This window comes from Anser brachyrhynchus (genome assembly GCF_964034855.1).
Source record: "Anser brachyrhynchus genome assembly, chromosome: 1".
NCBI classification, from domain to species: domain Eukaryota; kingdom Metazoa; phylum Chordata; class Aves; order Anseriformes; family Anatidae; genus Anser; species Anser brachyrhynchus.
The window spans coordinates 10,253,145-10,278,350 of NC_137694.1; the positions used below are offsets into that span (position 1 = coordinate 10,253,145).

The 25,206-nt window shown below is 36.5% G+C and overlaps 1 protein-coding gene and 1 long non-coding RNA gene across 8 annotated transcripts in view; one reads left to right on the forward strand and one right to left on the reverse strand.

Annotated features, from left to right (window-relative positions):
- LOC308188508 overlaps nt 1-1,760 on the reverse strand; it is a 43,764-nt gene extending 42,004 nt beyond the window's left edge. For both annotated transcript variants that reach the window (XR_013945537.1, XR_013945538.1), the window contains exon 1: nt 331-1,760. This is a non-coding gene — a long non-coding RNA (uncharacterized lncRNA). The remainder of the gene's footprint in view (nt 1-330) is intronic.
- Nucleotides 1-24,950, forward strand: part of PCLO (piccolo presynaptic cytomatrix protein) — a 372,671-nt gene extending 347,721 nt beyond the window's left edge. For all 6 annotated transcript variants that reach the window (XM_080577653.1, XM_080577657.1, XM_080577660.1 and 3 more), the window contains 3 exons: nt 12,321-12,455; nt 13,072-13,217; nt 19,854-24,950. In XM_080577653.1, the coding sequence (XP_080433779.1) occupies nt 12,321-12,455; nt 13,072-13,217; nt 19,854-19,994 (422 nt within the window). In that variant the 3' untranslated portion in view covers nt 19,995-24,950. The remainder of the gene's footprint in view (nt 1-12,320; nt 12,456-13,071; nt 13,218-19,853) is intronic.
- The last annotated feature ends 256 nt before the right edge of the window (nt 24,951-25,206 follow it).

A 25,206-nucleotide genomic window follows, 5' to 3' on the forward strand; every position in this document is an offset into this window, starting at 1 on the left:
TCATTTTTTGTGCTAAGATTTCCTAGGTTTTCTAGAGCTGGTAAAAAACAGTCTGGTGGTCCTGGAAGATGGATTTGGCTTTCTTTAGTATATCAGATTTTATTTAGTATATTAGGTATAATGAGCTTGGCTAGAATTATCACAGCTCTTACTATCATAATGAATATGCAATTTCTCATACTGTTATTTGTAGTAGTTTTATTAGCAACAATTATTTCAGTAATCATTCTTATTAAATGATAGAGAAAATGCATCTCAACAGTGGGCTGCTACCACTGTTCCAGGTAACGTAAGTACACAACAGAAAATCTATTAATATAATAGCATTACCTGTCTTCCACATGAACAGTCAGTGCAGAAGCATCTGCTCTGGTATCAGGCTGTGCAGTGCACATGATGGTGCACAGCAGTGTGTAGTTCCAGAGAGCTATGAGCAAGACTTTAAGCATATTTCACTGAAGAGTCTAAGAGCTGCAGGATAAATCTGAGGGGGAATCTGGAAATCATGTTGTGAGAAAAGAATAGGCAGGTTCTTACCAAAAATTTTTGTCTTCAGTTACCATGATAGTGTGCCTACCAGGTTTATAGCACAAAAGAGTGCTAACATATTGCGTTAGCTTGAGTATGTGTATGGATATATTTGTGTATACAAATGCCATCTTCCACCTCCTTCTCAAAGAAAGCTCTATAGAGTTGCATATGCCACCATGTGTTAAGTAATTTTTTTTTATGGGCTATAAATGACTTGGGCAAGCTGTGAAATAAAACAGCCTGTTCCACTGCACTAAAAGTGCAGGCTCAGTGCTGAATCTCTGTGTGGTAAATGTTCAGTGAGCCACTATTCAAACTAATTGGAATAAAAACATGTCATATATGGTTCATCACCAACACCTATTCACTGTGTATACTTTCCCATGATAGGATGGCTTAATGACAGAGGGAAGAAATCAAAATATTGTATTATCTGAACTTCTAAGAGGGAAAATATCAGTACTTTTTCCACATTGGTTCTCAATTTTAAAATCTTCTGTAGTGTGTCTAGAAAAACTAAGCCTGTGTTATAGATACTTAGATAACGTCTATTCCTGAAGTCAACATTTCAATAAGCTTGAGATGTTTTTCTGTGTGTCTTTCTTATGATCGAAATTTTTTATGCACTTGCATCTGATTTTATCCTTTTATCTACCTTTGAGATTTTTTTTTTTTTTTTAAATTTCATCAGACCATACATCTAAGACTCTAAAAGGAATGAAAAGCTACCATTTAAGTACATGTCTGCCAAGGCAAATGGGGAAGTTCCTACATGGTTCTTTGACACAGTATGTTTTTGGATCTGTTTAAACTTAGTATAACTGTTTTTGCTTCTGCTTGACCTAAAAATTCAGAAGAAATGATAGAAATAAACTTTGTTTTCATATCATAATGCTCCTCAGGTGGTCAGGAGGTGACATTTCCCAACAGAACAATTACTTTTCAGAAATGGAATCTTCAAGTACTTTATTTTCATTGCTTTCATTTTTAGCTGTTATTCTTAGAAAATACGTTGTTCTTAACCATATTTTCCAAGCACTCTGTGTATCTGAATTTAGGTTGTTTGTTTATATCCTAATTATAAAATATTTTGTTCAAAGGGTTGTTTTCTCTGTGGATTCACAAAATTAGTATACAAAAACTACTTGGTAGTGAAACTTTTCTCTTCTGATTCTGTGCTACTTTATCTTTCTGATAAATTTAGAATTACCTGATGCTCTTTACTATAATGTTTGCACACATTTTCTGCTTTCACTTGTTATTATCCATGGCAGTCCAAAAGTAACTTCAGTCATTTCACTCATCTTTAAGTGCTCATACAATTTCCATTATACTTTCATCATATTGTAATATAAGCCAAATTAATTTTAATCCATTTCCTGGTGTTTCTAGTCAAAAGAAGCCAGAATGTTTAATTTCATAAAGTCAAGGAGGCAAAAAAAATAAATACATTTATTGTGATATTCACATCTTCATATGTATACTTGGAGCAAGAAGGTTCATTATTTTGGCACAGAAAGTGAACGTTGGCCCAGAAGGGATTTTGTCATTTCAGGCTGTATTGTCAAACTCTTAAAAACTTGCATATCAAGACTAAAAAAATATAAAAATATATTTTTCAGAGGACAGGGAAAATAGTTTAAAGTTTGTCATCATTTCAATGAGAACCTAAGCATAATCTAGAAACAATCCTCCCTGTTTTTATATAGGTAGAAAATATTTTGTGTTCTGACACTGATATGGAAAAAGAGCTTGCAGACTCACTAGTACTACTTTAACCAAGTATTTATAATGTATCACACAAAGATCATTGTGGTATGGTGCAAAATACTTTCAAAATACTAAATTGAACTGAGGTTATGTCAAATACAGATTTTTTTAATGACAGTTTGCAAATTTCTTCTCCCTTTAGCACATTTTCTCCTTAGTAAAGCTTAAATAGAATAGGCTTAAAATACATAATAATAATAAAGTTTCAGGTTATTCTGTATGTATGGCATTAAATACTTCTCTTCCCTGTATGAATTTCTGCCCATCAGAAAGCCAGGGCAAAGTGTGTCTTTCATCATCAAAATTTCAGACATGCTGTGGCAAGCCATCTTTTATGCAGCTGAATCTGCAGTGTCTGATATTTCTCCTTATGTAAGATGCTAAAATTGTGAAAAGAAGACTGTGAATGTATATTTAGGCTCAGGCACTGAATTATGGTGAAGATGAAAGGGAGCAAAGGCAGCTAAAGGGAATTTTGATATCTGAGACATGAGGCTGCATAGTTTCCCTTTTCAGATCCAGGCTGCACCTATCTTTGAAGTTCAGTTAAAGTAGCAAGAATAATTTCAACCATGGTTTTAGCTTTCTCTCACTGAAGTTATGGAAAATGATAGTATTGTAGTTGGAATATTTTAGCCTATTTTCACTGTCTAAAAATTAGGTTTCTAAATCAAATCTATCACCTCACCTCATACCTGTCACTGAAAAATGGAAGGCACCTCCAGAAGGCATTTATCCATCATAAGGTATGTTTAAGGAGGTGCTACTTCTATGGACTACAGAGTCTAGAGAAGTTGAATTAGACACCAGTATTTCCACCCAATTTAAACTGTCACTAATATATTATTGTAAACCAAAGCTGAATTTTGAGGAATTCAGGAATTTGAAAGTATTGAAGGGAGAATGTTAGAATAATTAGCTCAGAACATAAGGCTTCCCTTCCACAAAAGTATAAATAAGCAGTGGAATCCAGTAGGAAATTAGTTCTGCAACTCTCTTGATTTCCTCATCCCACTATTATCCTACATCTACCTACCTTTCTTCAAATACAGGTATTCTGTATTCATCTTTGTCACTGAAAACAATATGTGTAGTTATCTCTTGTCATCTAAATTTGTTGAATATGATAGTTACAGCTATGATTTTGCCTCCATTTCTTCCAAATGCCCCTATGGTACTAGGGACAGTCTCACTAAAACACTGAAAAAAAAATTTTTCTGCAGCAATCTCTGATCCCCGATACTATGAATTCAGCCACTGACCTTCTGACACTAATGAAACTTTCTCTTGTAGTTCACCTCCTCTAATCTTACTGTCCCAGTAACCTCTTACTTACCCTAGTTTTTGCTACAACATTTTAGAATGCCACATGATGAAAATAAATCCAGTTGAAATTGAATTGGTACATCTGGGATTTTTTTCGTATTTGAGCATTTGTGAAGTACCTGTGTTATATTCCCACAATTTTTAAAATCACTTTACTTCATTTCAAGAGTTTTTACACATGGCATCAGTCCAGAGCCAGCATTATTTTTGTCCTTTTTTTTTTTCTTAAAAAAAAAAATAAAATAAAATATAATGTCTAAAACAGAGGAACATACACAAAAAATGGAACAGATATTATTTTGTTCTGGGAAAGATTTCACATCTCAAAATCTCAAAAGGCTTTGTCTATTTTCAAAAATGTATTTTGCAAAATTGTTTTGTTTTATGTGAAAGGAAATGAAAAGAAAGGAGAAGAGAAGGCTTAACAATATACCCCTTCAAATAGCCTTTTTTTTAATCCTACTTAGAATTTTGGGCATACAGGCTAAATTTCTGCATTGGTATATTCAAAATTCTTTGGGCAGTGTGAATGTCTCTAGAAATCATAATATAAAATTGTCAGCTTGTTCGTATGCTTGAGCCTTAAAGCCAGCCATTCACACTACCCACAAAATTGTAAATTGTGTTTGCTGTGAGCAAAGTTCCTTAATTCTTCTCCTTTCCCTCCTTACATGATTGCATGCACATCACATCAGAGGAGACAGGGAAATATTAATGAAAAACCTTAATCTTCTTTGCTTGTCTTATAATGTACAGTCTGCTCAAAGCAGCTCAAGTCTTCTGGGTAAGGAGAGGGAAGGGAAAAGAGAGAGCAGCTCTCTTGCTCCCAGCACAGAGCACCTCTGGATCCCACAGAGAACACATTTGCTGGGACATGATAACATTTCTCCCCTCATTCCAGTAGAGCATGACTAACTGCACATAGTATCCCTGTATACATCAGATAAAGGAGGGAATAATTTGTAATAACATCTGAGTCCTTCATACATAGTAACACCTAGCCTTCATATAGGCACGTGAGAGAAGACAACATATGCCAGGGACACAGCATCTGCAATACCTCTTCGGAGCAGAGAAAAAAGAGGTGGCCATAATCTGAGCTTTAGTTTGTCCTGGGACCTTTTGAGAGCACTGTATAGAGACCAGCATGTATCTAGACTCATCTGTGGAGCTGGGGAGAATAATCATTGAGCCAGTCCTATGCCAGTAAACCCAATGGCATCTATTTAAAGTACTATAAGACAGGAGGTAGTAGTTAAGGTTTTATTAGATGTCTGATTTTTCTTACAGTAGGGTGCACAAAGATGAATCCAGCCTACAGAGAAAATTGTAGTAGTTTTCAAGGGAGGAAAAAATATGTGGGAGAAAGGTGAAAGACAGAAACTAGGTAATGTAAAGACCTCAAAAGGACAGAAAAGTTTGGAGCCTGAAAACATTGGGATGCATTTTTTACAAAGCTCATCCATCATTATTTTACAACATCTTTACCAGTAACTTGTCACAACAAGAGGATGAAAGGCATTATGAAACCAAACAGCTGGTACAGCAAGTAACTGGAAAGATATTTATTTATTTATTTTTAAAAAAAGGTTTACCTAAACAAAGATTGGAAGGTTTGGGTTGATATTTTGGATTCTTGACATATCTAGTTTTAAACTGGTAGTGAATACCCTTCTGCTTTACCTTCAGCTGCAATTGTTTAACTCTAATACTACAATGTAAATAATAAATGGTGAGTATTCGCAGTAATGCTGAATTATTTTATGCAATAAGATGATATCTTGCTTTGCTGAAGCACAGCTGTCTATTGGAAGATGGACTTCTGGTTCTCAAGATAGAGTTAAAAGAATCCTGCAGAAATAATTCGTGCTACAACAGCACTCTTTGGTAGACAGAAGATTCTGTTTGTGCAAGCTCCATGGATTGTGGGTGGAGGGAAATCTAATCACAGAACTGTAGAATTGTAGGGGTTGGAAGGGACCTCCAGAGATCATTGGGTCCAACCCCCCTGCCAAAGCAGGTTCCCTAGAGCAGGTTGCACAGGTAGGCATCCAGACGGGCCTTGAATATCTCCAGAGAAGGAGACTCCACAACCTCCTTGGGCAGCCTGTTCCAGTGCTCTGTCACCCTTACCATGAAGAGCTTCTTTCGCATGTTGGTGCAGAACTTCCTGTGATCCATTTTGTGGCCATAATATTGGTATGGATCCTCATCCGCCTATTTAGGTCTTCATATTTTGTCATAGGATTAGGGATCATACGCTGAAGTCCTGTTCATGTTTACATTATCAAGGCATTACATTACTCTCTTTAAAATATACCCAACTGCAGTTAATAAAACCAAAAAAATCTCAGTTAGAGAAGTGGGTGTTATTATCTCCATCTCTGAGATCAGGCACAGAGAATAAGTCTAAGATCACAGAGAACTAGTAAGAGACAGGAGATTGAACTAGGCATAGATTTTAGCCTCTCTAATGATTTCCCATATTTACAGTTTCCTTGCAGCTCTGTACATTTTCCTTTTTCAAATCAAGTGCTCAAGAACGCACCTTGGATTTCTTAGATTTTATGCCATGGTACTACAAATTTTAATCTTCTAAATATTATGATCATATCCTAATATAGCTGAAACCAAAATGTTATTGATTTAAGCAATACAGCTATGTAAGCAGCATTTGAGTTGCTCAGTTCTGGAAGACATTGTGTGTCATTACACAGTGTTAGAGATAACTATAGCTGTACCATTTCCAGGTCACTAGATACCTATGAGACAAAAGGTGGTAAAGTACCGCAAGGAAATACCCACATTCTGTCAATGAACAATACACAGAGCTCTCAGATATTCATTAGTTTAATCTCTCAGGGTATCAAAACAGATGAAGACCTAAGGAAATGAAGTTAGTTCTAAAAAAGAATTCTTTATTTTTGATCATATGCCTATGATGACACAATGCTATTACTCATCTCTTCATCTCACACTGAAAGATTATGGAAATTCTGAGGTTTATTACATACACTTTCAGAATTATAAACGCAGCAGATTCAGAAGGAGCTGTATTTCACATTATACTCAAATGCTTTTAAGGCAAGTTGGGTGACAGAGTTCATTCACTTGATTTTACTAGTAGGGAACACATACCCAAAACAAGACAAGTACCAAATACAAGTTTCCTCTGCTGTAAAAATCTGTGGAGGCTTCTTATACCCAAACCTTCCCCAGGTGAACATGCACAGAGGTGCATCATACAGTCTCATAACAGACATTCGTACTGTCACAGAATTTCCCTCCTTGGCTGATTCCCTGATGCGGATTCCTTGATTTTCATGTTGAATTATTTTAATTTTCTCCTGGGATTCCTTTTAGCACAGACCAATTTGTTCTCTCTAAGACTGACTCTGGTTCTGGAGACAACATGCTCATCTCTCAACAGAGTGGAGGACATGTTTGTTTCCTTGTGTTCTATAACAACTGTCAGCACTAACACAGCTAGTCCTGCACCACAAAATGCTCCATTTTCCTTTCCATTCCATATGATAGCTTCATGCTGTCCATACACCATCAAAATCAGGCTACAGTAAGAAACTAATTATCTCAGGTTCTCCCTGCCTGTCATCAGAAAATTAACTTTTGTGTTCCTGGACCACAAGGCAACATGAAGGTGGATCAGAAGACACAGGTATAATGACAAAGCAGTGTGAATGTGTTTGGTTTTCTATAGAGGGTGCTTGTCTGCAGCAGTCAGCTGCAAGATGCTGTTGTGCACCAGTGTTTGGAAACCTGAGATTGCTGTCTAGGAAATACCTAGATTGCCTTCAGAAATGTGGATGTAACACGAATATTCCTAATCAGAAATTGTAGAAATAAACCTTGCCTGCTGATCAGTAATGTGCAATACTTTGCTTTCCTGTTTCTTGTGAATAAACAGTACAATTTTCCAGTAGGATTTGAAGACTGGTCCTGTAAGAGCATATGTTTTTTACACTCTTACACTTTAAAATGCAGCCATCTCTCAAAGTGCGCACAAAACAAAAAACAGGAGGAGCAATCCTGCTAAAAGAAACCATGGCTATCTTTGCATCTCGTGTACATGCATGGTGGATAAGGCATGCTAATCCTGTAGACTGTAGCCACAAAGTGTAGGAAAGTAAAGCTGGTTTTGGTTTATAGTTGGCTTCTTGTTCATTTTTTTTGCTTGTTTTCTTTGTCATGCTTATTTTTTTCTAGCATCTCAGTTCTTCAATTGCATAATAGGATGATTGGGTTTTAAAGAACATATATAAAGAAAATCATAACTCAAAATTAACATTGCCACACTCAGGAAGCTTTTCAGAAGGAGTTTTCTGTGACTCTAAATCCTTTGGCATAAAGTGCAGGGCTCTTGCAAGCTCCAGAAGAGAATTTTCTGCCTATTTTGGAAACAATAATTGTATTACATAGTTCTTTTGGAAAGCTGAAAATTCTGGGGAGTGTTTGTATATATCTTTATCATCTCTACTATTTTATTTCTAATTCAACTACTTTTAATATTCCAAGTCACTAGACTGGAACAGAAGGAGCTTGTACTAACTTATACACCACCATGGGACAAAATATCTGTTTACGTATTTTCTTAATTCTGTTTTCTGGCCATCTGTCATCCATTCAGCAAATAACTCTAGCAGATGCTCATCATGTAGCAGCATTTAGACATCTTTTATTTAAATTTCCAAGTTTAACCTACTCACCCTTGATCCATCTATGCTGATAGACATAGTCAATCTCAGAAGGCAATTCAACTTATTTTAAGATAAATGTGTAAATCAGCTCAGACATTTAAATTTAGACAAATGAACCAGACAAAATTCATGTCAGTGAAACTTACCCGGTCATTTAAATGTATTGCTGAATGAGCCTTGATAACGTGGACCAACTGAAGACAGCTATTTACTGCTGTCTTGGGTAATATGGGTGGGCAGCAGGCATATGATCAAAGAGTTAGGGCAGCACAATCCATAGTAATCAATCCTTGGAAGCTGAAATTTAATTTAGTATTTTTACATAATTTCAAATAGCGATGGTCAGCAGTACACAGTGATTGTCAGTGATACATCCCTTGATTTACAGAAGTAGTAATTTAAGAGTAATAACAGAACTAATTAACCTTTGACAGCATAGAGTGTGATAGTTCTGCAAGAGTAACAGCTTGTTTTTCCATCCCAATGGCAAATTCAAACCTCTAAACTTCTCAAAATACCATGTAGTAATTTAGTTAATTAACCATTTTAATTGCTAATGGATTTGTATTAAGTCCCGTCCCCTAAAAAGAAGTGCTCTCTCAGATAAAACAAAGAAACAAACAAAACAACACCAAAATGTTTAGTCATAGCTATGTATTCAAAGATTTTTTTAGCTACTGTTAACGTGTTCCTAATGTGAACACAATACTCTGGTCTTCTTGCTTTAATATCAGTAAGATTGTGTTTGATATATATGTAAAATGTAAAATATAACACAAAATCAGTTTGCATATAGACTGTTCCTGTCAATATTTGCTCCATCATATGTTTATGTAAAGCAATTGCACTTTTTTTTGTTTTTGTTTTTCCATCCAGCCATTGACTGTTGGCTATATTAGAAAGTAATTTTTAAATATTTTATTATATGGTTCTTAGCCTCTGTGATAATCCTAGTTTGCACCTGTTTCATCTGTAATTCTTTTTTTTTTCCAAGCAAACAGTAATATTGAAATTTTAAATGTTTTTCCACTGTTTTAAAAAGCTATATTAGTGCTTTCGTAGAAATATATTAAATGCTTTTTACACTGTAACATTTGCTTATCATCATGTGATCATTAGCAAAATATCCACAATCAATTCTATTCATACATCAGTTATTACTGATGTTTTCTAAAATTATAGAAAACGCAAAAGCTTACACCTGGGCACTATATTTTGAGATATTCTTACCAGTGGAATCCTCAAGGTCATCCCATTACATGACATCCCAAGAAACATCATTTCTGCTATATCAAAGTGCATTCATGTCCACCTTGGCTATCTGTGAACTTTCTCAACAGCTCATAAACAGCCCTATATTAAGACTTCCCCTCATTAGTTTGTTTCTTTATATATATATATATATCCTTGTAAAGAATCAAATCCACAGACCAATGTAGATTTGAGTTACTCTTATGGACCTGTCAAAGGACAGATGTTGTGAAAGTACATGAAAAAGAGGAAAAATGTCAAGGAATGGAACGAAAAGGAATTTCTCCTGACTATTCAAAATTCTGCTAGGATTTAAAGTGGTGGATTATTTTAGTGCAATGTATCATAAAGCTGGTGGTAAGGCTTTTTCCTTGCATGCTGTGGGAGAAATGAAAATTAGTATGGAAGCACAACAGAGCTATCATGCGTCATGTGCTCACAGCTGGAGATCATTATTTTTCCCATGAGGCCTAAGTAGTGCAGCAGGATTGTTTGTCGTAAAGAGTAACTGGGGATACAGAATAGTCTATGGAAAATTTCCACATACTGAGATATGGCACTGGAATTTTCAATCACATTCTAAGCATTTCTCCTTTTTTCTAGCTTTCAGAGTCATAGATAGCATCCTACCCACCTTATCTCATTTTAGGTTGAAAGCACATGTAAGTGAAAAAAAAAAAAGTGCTAAGGTGCTAAGGTAATCAAGAAAGATATCCTATCAAATACTGTGAATAAATCTTAAAGGACAGAGAGGGAATAAGGTAAAATAAATAACCCTAGAAAATTTCTTAGGGAAGGCTGTGGTTAACTATTGCCTGACTGCCTGAAACTGACGTTAGGTTATGCTGGAGTCTTTTCAAAATCAATCATTGGAGTCAGTGCAGGAATCAATACTGATCAAAAAGCCATACTTATGCAGCATCTTTCAGTCAGATATGTCACAGTGTTATTTAGTAGTTTATCCACAGTGTAGAGGATTTAATATTTATTTATTTATTTATTTTCCTCTATCTGTTTCCAGTCATTCAAAATCCACAGTTTAGCCAGACTAGACCCATTAGACACTCAGCATTTTCCAAAGCAAGGACATTAAAACTTGATGACACACCTGATGGAACCAATTAACGAAAAACAGAGACATTTTTAGCCTTTCCTTCTTTGATCCCAATGATCTTTGTTGCTACCACCAAAAGCTGCAGACTCTGTTCTCTTTGCACAAGCACATAACAGAAAGCAAGATCCTACCACTGCATGTTCAAACATATAGGAATGGTTTTTGGAATTTTAAATATAATGAAAGAATCACTTGCCTACTAAAAGGTCCTCTTCCACCTTATAGACTATGGGTGAAACATTGATCCAGCTGAAACCCAATTGCAAATTTGTTATTGACTGTAACTAAGTCAGATTCCAGCTTCAATTTGTGAGGAAGTTTGAGGGGCCAGGTTGTAGTTGTGATTATTTCTAATTAATTTTTCTTCATGATCCCCAAAAATATTTTATAGAGGAAAAACAACAGAACGTATGATTGTTCATGGACATTTGTGAAATAGCACCTGGATTCTTTAGTGAGAGATCATTTAAATTTGGTTATACATTTCAGATACATGCAAGTAATCTCTAAATGTTGCCTGGTAGCTTTCTACTCTTTAAGAGAGAAGGTTCTTCAGATGTATCATAATTATTTAATTTCTTCAGAATTGCTTTGCTCCTTGCAACATCTTGGCACCAGCCTCTAGAATTTCCTGGTAATGTGTTAAATCTTCAGCATGTTGTCACCAGAAACTAGATCCCAAAGACTTCCAGAAGCTTGACTGTTTTTCCACTAATGTCTAAAGAGAAGAGGAAGGTGAAAAAATATTTTACAGTAGCAGAAATATAGATATAGAAGCACAGATGCTATTATGGCATGATGCTATTATAGACAGCATTGTGGTGAGGACTTGGGCTCTGCTTGTACCACTGCAGTCAGTTAGACTATGTAGCCCTAGTGTGCTCTGTCTGGCCTTGATACAGTCTTGCAGGGGAAAGGCAAAACAGCTCTGCCTAAATTTCATTCTGTGCCTTATCTCCATCTCTGGACTGATTTAGAGAAAAATCCATACACTGTAGAAACAACGGGCTTGTATTTCTGCCCCCATAAGAAAAGAAATCAGTTACTTTTAAAGGTCACAGTGAGTACTTTCCTTTAAATTATGTAAATGATATTGCTCCATACAAGGAAGAAGGTGAAATGCTAACTTCACCAATGTCTTAATTCATTGCCTTTCAGAATCTTACTTTTCAACACCCTATTAAACATTGTTTGTTTGTTTTAAAAACTAGATAACTTCTGAATCTTGTAGTAAAGTCTTCTGAACAGGTGATTTGTAGTGATCATTACGACTTGTTATGACTTTCAGTGAAATTTATATTCTTTTGAACAAAGTTCCTCTGAAGCAAATACACTCTGAAGCACATAATCTGTTTATGCAAGTGTACTGCATGTATCTACAATTTGTTCATCCTAGCAAAACATTATCCTTAATACTCCTGAATACCCCTAAATACTATAATCTGTCCTAAAACAAACAAACAAACCAAACCAAACCAAATCAAAAATGGAGAAAAAAAAAATCAAAACCCAAACCAGCAACGAAACAGAAATTTTCACTTCTTTTCACATTATTTAAGGTACATTCATTTTTCATTTACTTTAATGAGATTTTTTTTTTCCTGCTCTTCCAGGTAAAACACAGGTTATGGGTGAAATCAAGATTGCATTAAAAAAGGAAATGAAGACAGATGGAGAACAGCTGATAGTAGAAATCCTTCAGTGCAGAAATATCACATACAAATTTAAATCTCCAGATCATCTACCAGGTATTACAAAGAAACCAACTTCACAATACTATTAAAACATTAAGTAGGATGTATCTGAAGTCTTTTAACAACACCATTAAAATGGGAAAGAAAATTGCTTCCTAATCAGTATGATATATTCTATAGGATATCTTTTGAAGTGTTCTTTGCTCCTATGAATAACTTTAATGAAAGTAAAATCATTTTATAGAAGCAAATTAACTCTCAGAAGTTAATCTTCTTTTTAATGTGCTTCTGATTGTTAAAAATTAATCCTTTTTTAACTTCAAGAAAAATGATAACACCTCAGGTTATAAAAAAACAATGATATTTAGTGAAAATTTTGGTGAAAAAGCTTACTAAAAACTAAAAACTTACGTTCGTAATATTTTCATACACACATGAAGACATCAAGTTATTTGTTCTTTTTTTGACAATGTTGTAAGCACGAAGTAATTTCCTTGGATTTAGTAGGGTAGTTCCATTTTTAAGCAATGTGAGTGAGACCAGAACATGGCTCTGTAGAGTACCTTGTTCTGTTTCTTCTCAATATTCCCCCTGCACTGAAATCATTAACAAAAAAGTTTACTTAGAAGGTTTTGTATTTAACTTGTTGAATTGCTGTTGAATTCCACAGACCTGTATGTGAAGCTGTATGTTGTCAATATCTCTACACAAAAGAGAGTAATTAAGAAGAAAACCAGAGTATGCAGGCATGACCGAGAGCCTTCGTTCAATGAAACATTTAGATTTAGTTTGAGTCCTGCTGGGCATTCTCTTCAGGTAATTCTGCATCTTATTAAAACCTAATTTTGTTTGTTGTCCATTCTGTGTTATGGGCATTTGAGATCAATTTTCTATCCCAGTTGTCTGCTGAAAAGAGAAAATTACATAGGAAATAACACAATTATGTAATAATGAGAATATGGAGATGGAGGAGACTTAATATGATTATTTAATCCATCACCCCCCACACTAAGGAAGAATATTTATAGACCAAATCTGAAAACGTAAGGTTTGACCTGTTCTTAAAATCCCCTAGAGAAGGAAATTATACATGTCTTCCAAAAAATATTTGTCTATATATTTGGGAAGTTTAGTGTATTATCTAACTTAAATATGCCCTATTTTTAATCAAGCTTACTTATCCTTAAGTATCCTCTAAGAACACACAGGAAAATGGATAACCGCTCTTTTTATTAAAAAAAAAAAAAAAAAGTCTTCATACAGAAAGGTTGTTATATTTCTCCTCTCTCTTTTTCTAGATTAAATAATCCAGATTTCTTAGATATGTCTGTTGCTTAAATACATTTTTTCATTCTTTCATCATCTTCTTTAAAGGTTGTGATGCCTAGAATCAGACACAATAATCATAAATTCAGCCATTGTAGAATCACAGATTATGCCAAGCAAATATTCCCTGTGTATGTTTGTAAAGGGGATTTTGGTCTGTGTATTTCTATTTTTCATCTGTGGCACATCAAATTATTTTTTATTATTTTATTTTATTTTATTTTATTTTATTTTTTATTTCTTTAGGTGGGAATTCAGGAATAGTGCTTCTTCTGTTAAGGCAGATTTGATCACTTGGTTATATATGGTTATTTGGAGGGGTAGGATTCACTTTATCTACTTTCATGAACTTTCACATGAGTAGATAGCTAAACCAATTACTCAGGCTTCATCTAGTCGGTGGAGATGGTGGGCAATTCTAGTGGTATCTGCGTGCTAATCTTAAAAGCAAATGGAGGGAATGATTGGGTGTACAAGCATCTGCCAGATATACCTTTAAATCTGGATGACTGACTTAAACAAGACAAGTAGGTTTTGATTACTAACCTTAGATTGGATATCTATATGCCTACATTATGCTTATTGGTTGCATTGTTAAAATTAAAACTAAAATGGAAGTTGCTTAGAAAAAGACACCAACAAAAACAGATGCTGTTTTCCCTCTGTTAAGGCATTCTGAAATGATTATTGATTAAATAGATTAAGTATATGTATTAAAGATGTTATATGTTAAATGGGAAAATCCGGAGTGATCAATAAAGTCTTGTCAAAATTTAAGAGCTAACATTGCTGTAAAAACTATGCTTCCAGAGGTAGTTCAAAGGATTGAACCCAAAAAAGAAGAACCCACAGAGTCCTGTGGGAAAATGAGCCATCAAATTGTTAAGGAGTAAGGGATACTAGGAAGGTAGCCATAGGAACAATCAGCCTGAGATTTAGCAACATTTCCTCAGAAGCATTTTGATATGCACTGATGCAGCACACTTTACCTAAAAAAAAAAAAAAAAAAAAAAGGCTTTCTGTTTTTCATTGTCTTTTACATAACTGTCATGGAAATTTGCTTTCCCTGTCCTTGAGTACAGAACTGGAGGGTCTCAAGAAAAACTAGCAAACAGCAAGTTTAAAACAAGAAGATGTTACTTCTTCATGCAGCTCGGGGTCTAAGCTGTAAAATCTGTCACAATAAGCTATTGTGGATGCTAAATGTTTTCATGAAAAAAGTACCTGGAGAAAATGACTGGACAAATTCATGGGAAAAAATTGTCATAGACTATTAATACAAACATGCTACTTGTGAGTCAGGAAGTCAATGATCCATAGAACGTAGTAGGTATCTTGGGAATGTTCCACTACATGATTGTTCTTCTGCTGTGCATACGCAGTGTACTGCCTTGTACACTTTTTTGGAAGCAGAACACTTGCCTGGAGAGATCTTTGGTCTGACTCAGTACATCTGTTTTTATATATTCATCGTGCCTATCAGTCAATCTGTTCCTACTGGAAAGCATGAAACTGGCTGATTTGAATGCTGAATTTGAGAGTGATGAATATGTAGGGTCAAAGAGATGGACATTGTCAACAGAGATTTGGACAAGAAGAAAAGGAAACCAAAACAGAATGTACAGAACAAAAATGGAGCTAGGAGCTAGGGGAAGAAAATAACAAAAGGGAGAGGGAATAAGAGGAAACTGAACATGGCAATCATATAAAGAACATTGTGAAGAGAGATGAGAATCAGCTACAGGCAGGAGTTAGGAAAAGGTTCTGCACTCCAAAAATCAGTAGAGAGATAAAGAAAAAAAAAGGGGGAAGAGAGAAAAAAAGAAGCTAGACTTGGCTGGTCAAGAGTATTGGGAATGAGAAAACAAAAAATCATCTGAGCATTAGAAATTGAGACTAGCTCAATCAGGATAACAAGGCTGGAATTTAAAGCCCGGAGCAGGAAAGAAACAATGCTGGGAGAAGAAACAAGCTAAAGACGACAGATTTTAGGGATCCAGCTGGGAGGAATGGAGAAAAGAATCAAGGACAGAAGTGACAGAAAATTTCTGTTAGAAATTTTTTCTGTCCCAAAAGTGTTGGTGTGACAGAATCAAAACATTCTGCAGAAAACATTTTGACAGGTTTCAGACAGGCATTTGCCTCAGCCCCTGGCAGCTCACTTTCTTGATTTCCCTGTTCCTTGGCAACCCACCTGGGACCCTTCTGGAAAGCACTGGGCTCTTGGCTGCTTTGCCTTATTCCTAGCTGGCTCCTGGCTGACTAGCTGGCTGCAATTAGAAATACAGAATGTTCTATGTGATGGTAATCAAAAAAGCCCAGAAGAATGTTTTTCACAGATGTTTTGCCAGCTTCTGGGCCATCCACACTTTCAGGAGACACTGAACCAAGTGACATAGAAAGCCGCTAGTAAAAGACACAGCTACCTGGTTTCCCCAGAGACAGGCTTTCTGATGAATGCAGCGGGGTTCTCTAATAGTTCTGTGCCTATTGCTCCCTTATTTGGTCCTCCCTCATCAAACCTGTTGACTGAGATACATGGAGGTGTCCAAGCTGTCCAGATAAGTATCTTCTGTGCCAATTGATATTAAAACTGGCAAGTGAACTGGGGAACTCATCCAGTAAAATGACTGTAAATTTCTTTCTCCCTCTTTCTTTTTTCTTTTTTTCTTTTTTCTTTTTCTTTGTTCTTTTTTATTTTTTTTTCTGTTGTAAAGTTTGCAATTTTTTACTTTGTTTCCCAAATCAGAATGAAAAATGTTCAGAAATGTTAATATTCTTGATTACTGGAAACTCTAGCTCTACTGTTCTGTTAAATGTCTATGTACTGTATGGTCTTCAAAATCTCTGTGGAGTACAAATTTCTTCAGTTCTGCCATTCTTCTGCTGTTAGCCTAGATCTGTGAAACCAAGCAACAAAATGCCCCATTTTCTCCTCTGCTGGTTCACATGGAGGGTGATAGCCTCCTACTGTTATCAGTTACCTCAGTTGCTCATTGCCTGAGCTCTGCTCAGTGACTGTGAATATTACTAACCTGCTGCTAATCCTATCATGGAAATTCCTCTTTTTAATAAGTTCTTTTTCTTTTTGGAAAACAGTTGATAAAATATAAAAGTATTGAGATTGTTAATTTGGTTAATCAAAAATTAAGAAATGCTAGAAATTATCTGATTGATAACTCACCCCTCTGAAGCATATCTATTATTAAATGTATTCCTTCCAGAAACACCTAAAAAGAACCTATAAATCCAAAGAATTAATCAGGTCATAGAATCATAGAATCACTTAGGTTGGAAAAGACCTCTGAGATCATCTAGTCCAACTGCTAACCTAGCACTGCCAACTCTACCACTACACCCCATCCCTAAGCACCACATCTGCACATCTTTTGAAGACTTCCAGGGATGGTGACTCAACTACATCCTTGGGCAGCCTGTTCCAATGCTTCACAACCCTTTCAGTGAAGAAACTTTTCTTAATATCCAACCTAAACCTCCCCTGGAGCAACTTGAAGCCATTTCCTCTTGTCCTATTGCTAGTTGCTTGGGAGAAGAGACTGATACACATCACCACAGCTTAGTTTTAGAGAGTGATAAGATCTCTCCTGAACGTCCTTTTCTCTAGGCTAAATAACCCCAGTTCCTTCAGCCACTCCTCATAAGGCTTGTTCTCCAGATTCTTCACCAGCTTCGTTGCCCTTCTTTGGACATGATCTAGCACCTTGATGTCCTTCTTGTAGTGAGGGGCCCTAAACTGAACACAGTATTCAAGATGCAGCTTCACCAGAGCTGAGTAAAAGGGGACAATCGTTTCCCTAGTCCTGCTGTCCACACTATTTCTCATACAAGCCAGGATGCCATTGGCCTTCTTGGTGACCTGGGCACACTGCTGGTTCATATTCAACCAACTATCGGCCAATACCCCCAGGTCTCGTTCTGCCAGGCAGCTTTCCAGCCACTCTTCCCCCAGCCTGTAGCATTGCATTGGGGTTGTTGTGCCTCAAGTGTAGGACATGTTATTTGGCCTCGTTGAACCACATACAGTTGGCCTCAGGCCATCAATCCAGTCTATCCATATCCCCCTACAGAGCTTTCCTACTCTCAAGCAGATCAACACTCCCGCCCAACTTGGTGTTGTTTGCAAACTTACTGAGGGTGCACTTGACCTCTACATTCAGATAACTGATAAAGATATTAAAGAGAACTGGCCTCAGTACTGAGCTCTGGGGGATGCCACTTGTGACCAGCTGCCAACTCTATCTACTTCCATTCACTACAACACTTTTGACCCAGCCACCCAGTCAGTTTTTATCCAGTGAAATGAATGCCCATCCGAGCCATGAGCAGCCAGTTTCTTCAGGAGAATACTGTGGGAAATAGTGCCAAATACTTTACTGAAGTCTAGGTAGACAACACCCACAGACTTTCCCTTGTCCACTAGGTGGGTCACCTTGTCACAAAAAGAGATCAGGTTAGTCAAGCAGGAACTCCCTTTCATAAACCCATGCTGACTAGGCCTGATCACCTGTTTCTCACAGAATCACAAAATCATTTAGGTTGGAAGAGACCTCCAGGATCACCTAATCCAACCTCTGACCTAACACTAGCAAGTCCTCCACTAAACCATATCACTAAGCTCTACATCTAAACATCTTTTAAAGACCTCCAGGGATGGTGACTCAACCACTTCGCTGGGCAGCCCATTCCAGTGCCTAAGAACCCTTTCCGTAAAGAAGTTTTTCCTAATATCCAAACTAAACCTCCCCTGGCGCAACTTTAGCCCATTCCCCCTCATCCTATCACTGGGCACGTGGGAGAATAGACCAATCCCCATCTCACTACAGCCTCCTTTAAGGTACCTGTATAGAGCGATAAGGTCACCCCGAGCCTCCTCTTCTCCAGGCTAAACAAGCCCAGCTCCCTCAGCCTCTCCTCGTAAGACTTGTTCTCCAGACCCCTCACCAGCATCGTTGCCCTTCTCTGGACACACTCGAGCACCTCGATGTCCTCCCCAAACTGGACTGGGACAAAGGGGCCCAAAACTGAACACAATACTCGAGGTGCAGCCTCACCAGAGCTGGGTACAGGGGGACAATCACTTCCCTAGTCCTGCAGGCCACACTGTTTCCGTTTACCCGTATGTACAATGTAACGGCACTCAAGATGATCTGCTTCATGACCTTCCCTGACACTGAGGTCAGACTGACAGGCTTGTAGTTCCCCTGTAGAGAAGATGGCTGTTGATTGTATGACATTAAACTGCTTAGCTGGAAAAAATGGTGCCTGAATGATAATCTGGGAGGGTCTTGAACACCCCGTCTGCATAGCTCACACAAGTTCCCTGGTCTAATACTTTCCCTTCCCACTCTGTGTGGCTGATGCATCATGTAATCAATACTGTGGCTCTCAGCAGAGACACAGAATCATAGAACTCAGAATCATAGAGTCATAGAAAGGCTTGGGTTGAAAGGGACCTTAAAAATCATTTAGTTCCACACAACCCACACCTGCCATGGACAGGGATGCCACCCACTAGATCAGGTTGCCCAGGGCCTCATCCAACCTGGTCTTGAACACCTCCAGGCATGGGGCATCAACAACTTTGCTGGGCATCCCTGCACACAGCAGGGATGAGATTCCAGAGCAACTCTAAGTTTTAGTTTAGACATCTTACTCACATCAGAAGCCAAAACTCTGGACTTTCTCACACTCTATTCTGTTTTGAGTTATAGTTTATATATAACGCACCCTCTAACATCCATGACTTTAAAAGGGATGGTACAATGGCTGCAAAAAGCTTTAACCTGTAACTTAATACTTGACCTCATATTTGTCTTTGGCAACCAGCAAATGAACAAATTGCTCACTAAAGTTAAAGACTGTCATCTTCTAGTTGCTACATCCCATGACAATAAAACAGAAGAAGGGGAAAGTCCAATTTTCATTGGGTTTCCTTTCTGTTGGGAAGTTGACTGTACACGAAACGTTGTTGTCAGTGTTTGTATCCTCTTCTGTGGTACCAAAACAGAGCTTAGTATTTCTGAATCTTTCATGTTTGCCAACAAATACAGCATGTTACTATGCACACTAATAACCATATATTTTTAATTATTATTATTTTCCCAGATTCTGCTTGTCTCCAATGGAGGGAAGTTTATGAAAAAGACACTGATTGGGGAAGCTTATATCTGGCTTGACAAAGTGGATCTAAGGAAAAGAATAGTAAACTGGCACAAACTGTTGGTCAGCTCTACACAAGCACACTGAGCAGAGCTGTCTGCTTGGGGCACAAAACCTTCAGTGTCTGCTATAAACAGCATCACTCCAAGACTATAGTTTGATATCATTGTATTTAGCTAGTCTTTCAGAATACAAAGTAGAAAAGAGCAGTCTCTGGGCTACATAGCACACTTAAATGAGGGCTAGTACACTTGTTTTGCTGTAAGAGACAGCAAAGTAAAAAACAAAAACAACAACAACAACAACAAAAACTGAGCCCAGAAGCTAAAGTGAGGCTGTTTGAAATGAAGACTGCTATGAGGGCTCTCTGTTGTTGGACTCTTTGTGAAGAGAGTAACTGTGAAGGAAATAATGAAGGCTGGAAGGCAGGTGTTAATGTAGAGTTCAGCTGCAGCTGGAGGTAGTGTGATGGAAAGAGCAGTCTGGTTTTCTGTGCAACCAGAAGGAGATCATTTTATGCAAAAGCACCTGGGGTGACTGACTTTCCAAATCTCACTTATCAGAAGTGCAAACTTGTTCCTCTGCACTTAGGATCTCTGATAATTTGCTGTAGTGAGATTATGCCACTTGACACAAACTGCTAGGTGTTTGTAAGAGTGGTAATGTTATTTTATGTTCCTTCTTTCCTTCTTTCTTTTTCCTTTAAGTACTATGTTGTGGAGAATTCGACCCAATTGTTTCATATGTTTCTGTGTATTAATGGATATAAACCGCTGTCCTAGAATGTAAAGGAAAAAACTATACTAATGGTCTATAATTTGGGATGTGGTTTTAAAAAGAAATGTCAAGATGTAAAATGCAATACATCAGGAAGAAAAAAATCTTGTTTTGATGTCAGTGTCACCGTACTTCACCTTCCCAGCAGCTTTAAAAAGTTTGGAATTGAGGAGATTTAAGCACTGGGGACTAGCACAACTATTTCAAGTAGTTCTTCTATTTTTCAGCAATCAGTCTTATTCCAAACCTGTGCAGAGATAATGAACTCTAGACTATCCTGTAGGCACTTTGGAGCAGTAGACCCACTGTGCTCTGTAACAACATTGCCTCAAATCTAAGGAAAGGGATACAAGGACAGTTACTGCCTGGAGGCTCTTGCATTAAGGAGAGTTGAGAATATCCTCTTACTATCTCAGGTGCATATCTGAGTACTGAGTTATGAAAGAAGTAAATAGGAAGGTAACTTGCAACACTTAAGACTACCAACACTTCCACAGTCAAAGTCCCGTTTTCAGGGGTTTGCAACTGAGCAGTTAGCTCTCTTTGGACAAAAACTATTGCATGGGATGGTTTAGTCTATGTGTTACATTTTCCTTCTTACTATTTCTGGAGAAGAAAGGAGAGCTTTTTTCTTCCATTCCTGAAAGTGTAGCATTTTTTTTAAAAAGCAAGGTTCAATATAGTATTATCCCCCTCGTTACTCAGAAGTCAGTTAATATTTCACAGTTCATTAGAAAGTGGTTTCCCTTGAAATATTACCTCATGACCTTTGCATATTTAAAAAGAAAATTACCTAAATTCTGCACTTCAGACTTTTGTTTTTCTTGACCAATAAGGACATTTCACAAATCATTTAATGTTTGTCTTCACATGTCTTCTGAATATCATTATATGTAGCACACTTCCACAGGTTGTACAAGACCAATTGAAAATATTATTTTGGAAAATAATATATGCTTAAAAAAGCGAAAAATAAGGCTCAACTCATTCAGAAGCTGGACTGGCCATGAAAAAGCCACACTAATTAATCTGGAGACACTTCCCACATGCAGTTTTTGATTTATATTTACCAACTTAAAATAACAGCATCAAAAAGGAAGATGAGAAGAAACAGAAAAAAATTAAGGATACACACCAAGAAAACTGCCATTAACTTGTTCATAACCTTCTGGTAGCCTGCTTGACTTGCAAGCAGAACAGTCTTATCTAAATCTTATGTGATAACTTAAAAACACAACATCACTGATAGTGGAAGTGGGATGTGTGCTTTGATGTTGAATTTTATGCTTTCACCGATATATGTATACCCTACCTCTCATATATTTTAAAACAGTCATCTGGAGTTATTGTAAACATCCTACATGTTTTGATGTTGTGTACGTTTTTATAAGATGATAAATACTTAAACGAAAAAAAATCCCCAATCAAACCAAAAAATCATATGTGGATATATTTGATGTGTTGCTCTTTTGGTGGGTTATTTTGCATTCCTGATGGCTATAGTGTGGGATTTTTTTTTTGTTTGCTTTTTTTTGCTTTAAAAAAAAAACAGTCCAGTTTCAATTACTGTGTGAAGTACAAGCCATGAAGTGTGCAATTTTGTACAAACTGCTGGTAATTTTGTTCTTGCTAAGATTTATTATAAAGACAGCAAGTCATGCTGGTAGTTGCTATGGAGATTTCCAGCAGGAACGAGCACTATCTCGCTGCCTTACTGGGAAGCCTGTAATCATCACTCTTAATTGAGAAAGCAGACAGGCATGCTTTGCTCTCACACACATACAAATGTGGCCAATATTTTTATAATGTAGTTGTGTTGGTTGGTATAGCTGTGCCTGTATGGAACAACTACCTTTGCCTGCTAATCAGCTGTCAGCAACTGGTTTAATTCAAGCATTATTAATTCTATGAAAAATACACAAAATGTTGCTGGATTTTGAAATGGTAGTTTTGGATTCCCATCATGAAAAGCAAAGAGTAGAGTTTGTCAGGAATGAGACACTGTCTCAGCCAGATGCAGCAAGGATAGGGCTCTTTTGATGTCACATAGGACAGGCTAGTGACAGACCTGGGCCCATACACTCTCTCTTTTTTGAGGCAGCATCATTCAGAGGTCAGAGGATGCTTCCAAAGTGTGCCAAGTTCCTTTTTTTGACCAAATTTCTAGGTTGTACTGGAATCACACTATGCAACACAGATTCATGTTTGAATGCTTTTTTTCCTTTTTTTCTTGTTTTATGAATGAAGTCAGGAAAAACTCTCTTGTGACAACGTTTTTTAAAAAAATTATCAAACAAGGACTATTAGTATTTTTTTACTTTTTTGTATATATCTTAGTATATTTTTTTCACTTTTTTTCTCATTATTTTTTGTTTCTGTTATCTGGCCAAAAATGCTTAGATGTGGCAAGAGCTTCTATCATTTCTGAGTGATTGATTATTAATGAGTTCACACATTTCTACAGTTGCTTCAAAGATGCATGTTGCAGGGAGGCAATAGCAAAGGTATTTAAACTTTTTTATTCACAAATCTGCTGAGTCGACAGAGATTGAAGCTGCTTCTTTGTTCAAGCCCTTGTATAGTGGAAACAAATGAAAAATGAGCAGAAGCACAGTGTGTGTGTTTACAAATGACAGGGATTTCTAATGTTATCATTATTATTGTGCATACAATAAGCAGCAAACAAACACTTTTTTTTTTCCAGGTTAAAACTAGACATGAGAGTTTCTATGATGAATGTTGAGCTAGTTCTTTATCATTACACTCTAAAGGGATAGTATCCAGGGGCAATGAGTGCTGCTTCTTTATTATTACCCACATTTTTACATTGCATGGATCTAGTGTGGAAGAAACAAAAACCCAATCCAAACCAGCTAAAGTCAATAACAATTGTTCTGTTGACTTAAACTGGCTTTATATCAAGACCTATGAAATATTTGAGTTATTTTTCTGGATGCTGGGTGTTTGCATGGTTAGGCTGTGGGATATGGTAGCTGGTAACCAGCTGATATTGATTCTTACTTTGAGGATGATGATGAAGAAAAAGAAGACATCTATTCTATTGTACGCTAGTGTGTGCCCAATAGAGATTATTTAATTAGGATTTAGTTTCATGGAGATATCATAAAGATGTTAATAGTATTTTTTTAAATTATTATTTGAATCATAACTGACACTATTTTTAAGTACTTTATTTTCATTGCTACAATGCTGAATGTCCCAGATTCCATTATTTGAGTATATATCTAGATATGTACATACCTATGTGAATAACAGAGAAAATTTGCATTTGTGTGAGTGTAACTTATAAAGGTAATGAAACAGAGAGGAAATTTAGTGTAAGTATCCATCTACATTATATTTAAACCCTATTCCTCCATGCCTTGTGAATTTTTGATACACCTGGCATGTAGGATCTGTTGCTCTTTAAGAATACATGCTGCCTTTAGAAGGAAAACAGATGGAATAGGCAAATCCGGATACTCTCTCTTTAAGTCATAAAAAGCATTTTGATGTTTTCTACGTTTTGGTTTATTATTTTAAAAATATTAATAAGCAGATATGCTGATGAGCTCAAAAGTTATATTATATATAGATATCCATAACTCAAAATAGGAGATTTGAGAGAAAGCTGTTTTCTTAATTCGTTACCCTGTAAATAAGTACACATTTTTGTAAAACAATCTGAGTTTAAATTATTAGCTCCATCTGACATCCAAGCATGTGAATGTGTCCTTATTTGATTGTATCTTATAGATGTTCAGTGATGTGCTCAGGTGCTCAACAATGGCTGACTAGCGCGTGTGCTGTCATGCTACGGACAATGTGTACAGCATACCCAATGTTTAAAAAAAATCCAAAAACACACACAAAAAATCACAAAAACACACAAAAAAAAAGATTAGTCCTTGAAGAAATGTAATGTTTCCACAGTGAATGTTGCATGCATAGATGGCAGTTTGTTAACATTCATTTTGTTTTTAATTTTCTTTATTTTTTATTTTGCTTCCAAATTCATCAGACAAAAACAAAAAAAAACCAATGAATTAAAAAAAAACCAGGCTTGTTCTAAAGGTTGTAAAAACTGAAACAAAAGCAGTATGAGAATTGTACAAAAATGCTTGTAAATCTGTCTCAGTTTTCACTTTATGTATAAATCCATGTCATGTTTTTGTGATTGTATACAAGATGTATCTTGAGAAATTATGCAAATTGTGCTGTATAAAGGCTGTTACTTCAGTCTGACAAATAAATATTTAAAATATCTGTTTTGGTTTATTTTCTCTAATTAACATAAAAACCTATTTTGCTGATTGAAATTTCCCGTTTGCTGACTACAATATTGTTATCATAATGCTGCACACACTACCTGTATTCATCTGCTGTTCCTATTTTAGCACCAGCTCACCTCCCAGGGTAACTGCACCTCCACTAGTGTCCCACATTTCATTTTTAAATAAGGAATGGTTAGTTCTTCAAATCCTTTCTGCAAACATGTCAGAACCACATGCAGCTTTTTGAT